Source organism: Nanorana parkeri, unplaced genomic scaffold (genome assembly GCF_000935625.1).
Source record: "Nanorana parkeri isolate BGI_ZX_2015 unplaced genomic scaffold, ASM93562v1 scaffold92, whole genome shotgun sequence".
NCBI lineage: Eukaryota > Metazoa > Chordata > Amphibia > Anura > Dicroglossidae > Nanorana > Nanorana parkeri.
Window position 1 is genome coordinate 1,696,408 of NW_017306360.1, and position 6,987 is coordinate 1,703,394.

At 47.6% G+C, this 6,987-nt stretch overlaps 1 protein-coding gene across 2 annotated transcripts in view; it reads right to left on the reverse strand.

Moving 5' to 3' along the window:
- AAMP (angio associated migratory cell protein) overlaps window positions 1-6,987 on the reverse strand; it is a 45,421-nt gene that overhangs the window by 8,027 nt on the left and 30,407 nt on the right. For both annotated transcript variants that reach the window (XM_018552585.1, XM_018552584.1), the window contains exons 7-11: window positions 6,738-6,882; window positions 6,068-6,151; window positions 4,715-4,830; window positions 3,159-3,262; window positions 1,498-1,588 (exon numbers count right to left, since the gene is read on the reverse strand). In XM_018552585.1, coding sequence (XP_018408087.1) covers window positions 1,498-1,588; window positions 3,159-3,262; window positions 4,715-4,830; window positions 6,068-6,151; window positions 6,738-6,882 — 540 coding nt within the window. The remainder of the gene's footprint in view (window positions 1-1,497; window positions 1,589-3,158; window positions 3,263-4,714; window positions 4,831-6,067; window positions 6,152-6,737; window positions 6,883-6,987) is intronic.

Consider the following 6,987-nt stretch of genomic DNA (forward strand, 5'->3'; position numbering starts at 1 on the left):
TCTCCAGCTTCAGATGCTGCAGAGAAGCTGATGAAGCAGATCTTTGCTTCATCAGCTTCTTCAGGGGGGTCCTAGGTGACATTAGGGGTCTTGGAGACCCCTGATGTCTCCATAAAGAGGACCTGTCACCTCTTTTGCTATCACATAGAGGGGTTTCTCAGCCCCCTCTGTGATAGCAATAAAGTGGGGGGTAAAAAAAAAGGAAACATTTTTTTAAGATTTCCCCCCAAATTTTTTTAAAGTTACAAAACTAATTTTTTTTAAAAGTCCCCCCCCACTACACACACGCAGGTGCGCATACCTGCGAAAACGACGATTGCGCCCATTACGCCGCACATGTTACATATCGACGTGAACGTCGGAATGAGAGCAATAGTTCTAGGGCCATCAATCACTGATGACACTAAACTGATGAGCGGTAAAAGCTTTTAAAGCGTCGCCTATGGCCAATTTTGGGTATGGTAGTTTTTTGCGATTTTTCGAGTGTGCGCAATTTTTAAGCTTGACATGTTTGGTGTCTATTTACCCGACGTGACCCCGTCTTTTATATTTTACCAAAAAATTGGGTAATATTAGTTGTTTTATAACATAATGTTAAAAAAAAACTTTTCAAAATTTTCAGTAATTTCTCCTGAATATAGTAAAAAATAACCCCCCCCCCAGAGGTGATGAAATACCACCATAAGAAAGCTCTATCTGTCCCCCAAAAAATTGTATAAAATTAATTTCAGTACCGCGTTGCATGACGGAATAAATGTCAGTCAAAGTAACGCAGCACTGAACACTGAAAAATGGCCTTGTCAGGAAGGTGGTCTAAACACCTGGTCTTCAAGCGGTTAAGGAACGAGCCGACTTTGTAAACCAGTAAGGATGTGAGCTCCGGTGGGAGGATATTGCTCAGATTTTGAATTTAGACCGTTCACCTTCTTTCTAGCATCCTCAGATCTATATGATAGGAACACCTTAGGCTAGGGATGCACCGATACCGATGATAGTATCGCTACCGAGTACTCGCCCAAATGCTCCTGATGCCTAGCACGATACTTCCGGTATCAGGAAGTCGGGGAGCGCGTTATTACACGCTGCCCGGCTTCCTGATTGGCCGGGAAGCCGGCTCCATGCGCTCTCGTCACAAGTACTCGCCCAAATGCTCCTGATGCCTAGCACGATACTTCCGGTATCAGGAAGCCGGGCAGCGTGTAATAACGCGACGCCCGGCTTTCTAATTGGTCGGGAAGCCGGCTTCATGCTCCCTTCTCACCTCATGACGAGAAACATGGGGACGGCTTCCCTGCTAATCAGGAAGCCAAGTAGCGAGTCATTACACGCCGCCTGGCTTCCTGAATGGGACTTCCGGTATCAGTATTGGCAAGTACCGAAATAAAAATTATCGGTACTCGTACTTGATACCGAAACACCGGAATCGGTGCTTCCCTACCTTAGGCCTGTCCTTATTCCATAACAAAGGACAAGTCGGTGGTTGTTCAGCTTACATACCTCATGCTGACACCGGTGTCTCAAGGTCTGCGTTGATATATCGTAAATTGCCAAAGTTCCATCCAGGTAGCCGACTGCTGCCAGAGGCAACCTGGAAGAAAAAGAAAACATTAAATCAGCTATTGAAAAACTAAATACAATGAAACGGAAATACAAGGGAACTTATAATGGATGCCGAGTGTGAGATTCGAATGAGTCTTCCAGGTGCCATGCAGCACTCAACACCAGAACCCAGCCAGCATACTGAGCGGACAGGCTGACATCACACAGGAACCAATCAAGGCATTCCCTTCACACCGACATATAAAACACAAGTCAACTAAAGGCCCATTTAAAGTGCACGTAACCCCAACAATGAACTAACTTTTATTGTCAAACATACCATTAAAAACGTTTTGTTACTGTTGATCCTGCCAGAAATCTTGTGAAGCGATAACTTCCTGTGCTGACTGTTATCACTTACATTGTTCCCAGCTACCTCCGCAGACTGTAGAACACCTCTCCTTTTAGGCCCCGTTCACATTGAGCGATTTATCGCGCGATTTTTGTAGCGATATCGCTCATATTTCCGCACTATATCGCTCTATGTAGCTTCACCAATGCATTTCAATGTAGCTGTGCACATCTCGTCGCTCAATATCGCTCATTATCGCTGGTAGCTTGTCGCTTCTACATGACCCTTTTTTAGAGCGATTTTGAGCGATATTGCTCCTGATTGCATACAGCCCAATAGGGCGATGTCGCGCGACACGTCGCTCAAAGTCGCGCGATTTGCATGTCGCTCAGTGTGAATGGGGTCTCAGGGTGACAATGCTGCTCCTCCATAGATTCAGTATGGAGAGTGTTGTCACCCTAGAACAGGAAATATATTACTGGCAGGATCACCAGGTGAAATAAAGGGGAAAAAGAGAAAACGAATGCAGCCACCACATAGGACGGGCAAGCTGCAATGTGATACAATTGTGCTCTTGGACTTTTAGATACACCTTAATATAAATTATTCCATCACTAGAAAAGGCCATGTGTATCTAAGCTCACATAGGCAAAGCTTATTAAAGCTGAACCCAGAATAAGCAAATATTGTCCTCACACCAGAGTCCTGTGTGTTCTTCCTGAATCTCGGTGAGCTTTGTGTATTTCTTCCAGATCTGTGTAGTAATCCAGTGTGAGACTTGGAACTTCCTGTAATAAAGACCGGTCACTGCTGCTCTCGCTCCTTGTGCAGGGTGAATGGTCTTGTCTCCGCCCCCTCCTGTAATAAAGACCAATCACTGCTGCTCTCTCTCCTTGTGCAGGGTGACTGGTCTTGTCTCCGCCCCCTCCCGTAATAAAGACCAGTCACTGCGGCTCTCTCTCCTTACGCAGGTTGACTGGTCTGGTCTCCGCCCCCTCCTGTCGTTGCTCTCTGCACAGGTTATGTGCAGCCCAGTGAAGATGTCACTGCTACTTTTACGTGGTAAAATCCGGACATTGAAAGGCATTTCGTGCACACAAAGTGGATTTATATCCTTTATGGCTATGGAGAAATATATTTAAAAGAACATTTTTCTGCTCGTTCAGCCTGAAAATCCTACTAAACTACTGAAAATTCATTGGTATGAACAAAATACTAACCTTATAAAAATATGATAAATATTTTAATAAAAAATAATGACACTTACACATTGCAGAGTCCTAGAGACTCCACTGAGTTAGACTCGGACTCCCCATCTTCCCTCCTTGAGGCTTTGGATACATTGCTTTCTGTCTTGAATAATCCGACCACCTGCACAGCAAAGACGACAAATTCAATGTGTAAAAGGAAAATTGACCCACCGGAGCTTTGATTTCTTTTTCCCTCACGCTTGTTAAAAATGTCCATTTTGCTCATTTGAAGCACGGTGCTGGCCCTGCGGCTTCCCCAGCCAGAGCAACCGGGCTTTACGCGCTTCTATATAAAAGCGGCCAGGAGAAAAAAAAAATATAAAGAATCTCTCAGCTGCTATAGTGGCCGGGAGTTTGTTTACATGCCGGTACTATCAATGCTGTTACAGCGGTCGAAGCAAAAGGGTTAACGTAGTATTAAAAGGAGAACTATGGGGTAAGGGCTTTTCCCCATAGTTCTCCTAAGGGTCACGGGAGGACATAAACTAGCGTCCTCCCGTCACCCAAAGCTCAGTATATAGAGAGCTACAGCTTGCGGTATACTGAGACGACGCAGCCGGAACGGATCCCGACAATTATGTCTGGATCCGCCCAGCTGCGTGATTGACAGCTGGCTCTGCCTATCTAGAGGCAGAGCCAGCTGTACCCAACCCCTCCCCCGTCCGTTCCGCCAGTCAGCGCTGGAGGATCGGACAGGGGAGGGGGGGATCCCTGCAGGGAGCCGTGAGTGACAGTCACCGTTCTCTGCAGGGAGATGATCGAGAAGTGAGCGAGCGCCGGTATGTGTTCGCTCACTTCCCGATCTACTGAGCCAACCTGTGATAGTCTCATTGTCACAGGTCGGCTCAGATTATGAGGCTGAGTGAAAATCACTCGCCTCATAATTCTCCTTTAGAGTAGTATTAAACTCAAACTTTTGTACAATAATGAATTGAGATTAAAAACTGCCCAGCAAAGTATTTCTTCAAATTTTTGCCCAATGTTTCCGAATAGCTGGCTCCAACTCTCTCAGCTCCACTTCCATGAATAAACTGTCCAGTACAAAATCACAAGGGAGGCCAGTCTTTCTACTAGCTTGGAGGAGTGGGAGGAAAGAGAGTGTCTTGCCTTGCTGTGCCTGTGTGTTTCTGGATTATCACACAGCTTACTAGCGTACTCAAGGGTGGCTCCATAGGACCCTGCAAGGGAAAGGAGCCACCCTAAAACAGGAGATCAGGTCCAGTAGCTGGGCGGGCCAGCTGATTCTGCAGGAAACTAACATTTCTGAACCTCAAGAAGCAGCATCCATTGCAAGTGATTTCAGCAGCATCTGAAATAAAAATCCCCCCCCCCCCTAAGGTTTTTTTAAATGATCAAAACTGGAGCAGTTGCCCATGGCAACCAATCAGCTTCTATATTCAGTTTGCTCAGGTAAGAGTTGAAAATGAGAGAGAGAAGCTGATTGGTTGTAGTGCAAATCTGCCCCAGTTTTGATAAGTTCCCCCCTATCACTTTAAACGCTACATGGCTTCACACTCTGGTAGGCCACCGTGGTCTAGTGACATCTAGAACGAGGGCAGAAAAGCCACCTCACCTTTCCAGTGGCCGTGTTCACCAACTTTGTATCGCAATCCACAGAGCCCGTGAGCACGAGACTTCCATCGGCATTAGAAGATACGCACGTTAGAGGACGGGAATGCCCATCTGTGCCTATAGAGGGGATAAGAAGACGATATTCAAGAAGCGTGAAACCTAAGAACTTTGGAACTGCTCCCCAATACCCGGAAGTAGTGATGCACCGATACCGGTATTTCAGTATAGAGTACCGATATTTTTTTTTCTGTACTCGCCGATACCGAATACCGGAAGTCCCATTCGGCAAGCCAGGCGGAGTGTAAAGACTCGCCACCTGGCTTCCCAATTAGCAGGGAAGCTTTCCCCATGCTTCTCGTCACTAGGTGATTCTGGCCAATCAGGAAGTCGGGTGCTGTGTAATGACGCGGAACCCGGCTTTCTGATTGGCCGGGAAGCCGGCTCCATGCTCTCTCGTCACAAGTGACGAGAGAGCATGGAGCCGGCTTCTCGGCCAATCAGAAAGCCCGGCAGCGGGTTTTGACGCGCTGCCCGGCTTCCTGATACCGCAAGTATCGGGCTAGGCATTAGAGCATTTGGGCAAGTACAAGTACTCGCCCAAATACTTGGCATTAGCACTGATACTAGTATCGGTGCATCCCTACCCAGAAGGACGGGTATGAGGCTTGGCGTCCATGTGAACAAAGGGTTAGGGTATAAGCAGATGCCAGGGCCGACTCTAAAGTGAACCTGTTGCTTCGGCCCGCAAGAAAAAAAAAAGCACTGGTGTACTTTAAAGCCGACGTGTAACCTGCTTATATTTTACCTTCGCTGGGGAGGAAAGCGCTAGATGCTGCTGGACGTCCTGCAGCGAGGAAATGAGGCGGGGTTCTATCTGACTTGCTGCAGCTTCTAATGCACATTATGAGAAGTTCACAGTGTGCGGTGACATCAGAGGAAGCAATTTCGGTCCAGTAGAGCAGTGGTCCCCAACCCCCGGGCCGCGGACCGGTACCGCTCCGTGGATCAAATGGTACCGGGCCGCCCAAGGAACATTAAATTATTTCCATTTTATTTACTGTGGTGTATTTCTCTCGGGTTTGTCCGACTTTCCAGGACGAGAGGTTAACCGGGAGCTGAGAGACGTCACCTAAAGCCGCACCAATACCGCGCATGCGCAAAATATCGTGATATCGGGGCGGATTTAGGTGACGTCTGGAGCTATCAACGTCCCCCCCCCCAGCGGGCCGCGGTAAAATTATCAAACGTTGACCGGTCCGCGGCGATAAAAAGGTTGTGGAGCACTGCAGTAGAGGAGGCGGTACAACTGTGCAAGACTGAAGGGAAGGCCGGAGTTCAAAGAGTTCAGATTTACCTTTCAGGACATGTATGGTGTTCCCCTGTTTTAAATCCCATATCCGCACGCTTCCATCTTCATAACCCACCACGGCTTTCTTCCCTGTGATGTAAATACAAAAGCAGAGTTACTGTGGAACACAAAAATGAATGTGACCAACCACTGACCTCCAGGAGTACAAAAGTTAAACAGGGCAGATTTCAATGTTAATATGGAACTGGCTCTTGGGAGGAGTTATGTCAATACCAAAATTCCTTGATGGGTGGGTATCAGTCTGGAGGAGTGGGCATTCCTAGGCAGCCTGTATTTCCATGCAGACTACCCGAGGTAACACCCACATGTGATGCTGAGGCTCCATGATTGGAAGAATTGAAATCTAATGAATGAAGGGGGCGGGCCAAAGACAGTCAGGCTGGGGAGGAAAGAGCTAGAAAATGCTACATGTCCTCCCACCAGAAAATCAGGCTTGCTGCAGCTTCCAATGTACATTGTGAGGAGCTCACAGCGTGCAGTGATATCAGAGAAAGCCATTTCAGTCCAGGAGAGGAGCCGGTACAACTCTGCAAGACTGAAGGGGAGGCCGGAGTTCAGCTTTAATCAGCCAGAACAAAAATAACAAATGTTGGGTGTACTGGCTCTTTAAAATGTTAACCATCTCAGTTCGTTGAAAACAAAATCAAGAGTTTACCATCGGGAAGGAATTGGCCGCAGGTGGCGGGGCAGTTGGGTCCTTGGAAAGTTTTACACTCGCCACTAGGTACCTTCCACATCCAGGTGTTGCCATCTGCAGTGCCCGCTAGCAGTACATGGGCGCAGGGGTGCCACTGCAACCACTAGAATGGAGAGAAAGAACAGACGTCAGAGCAGGAAAGATGAACTGGTGGATAAGATGTAGAGGAAGGTGAATGCGGGGGGGTGGAGGGGGGAGGGGGGTTAGT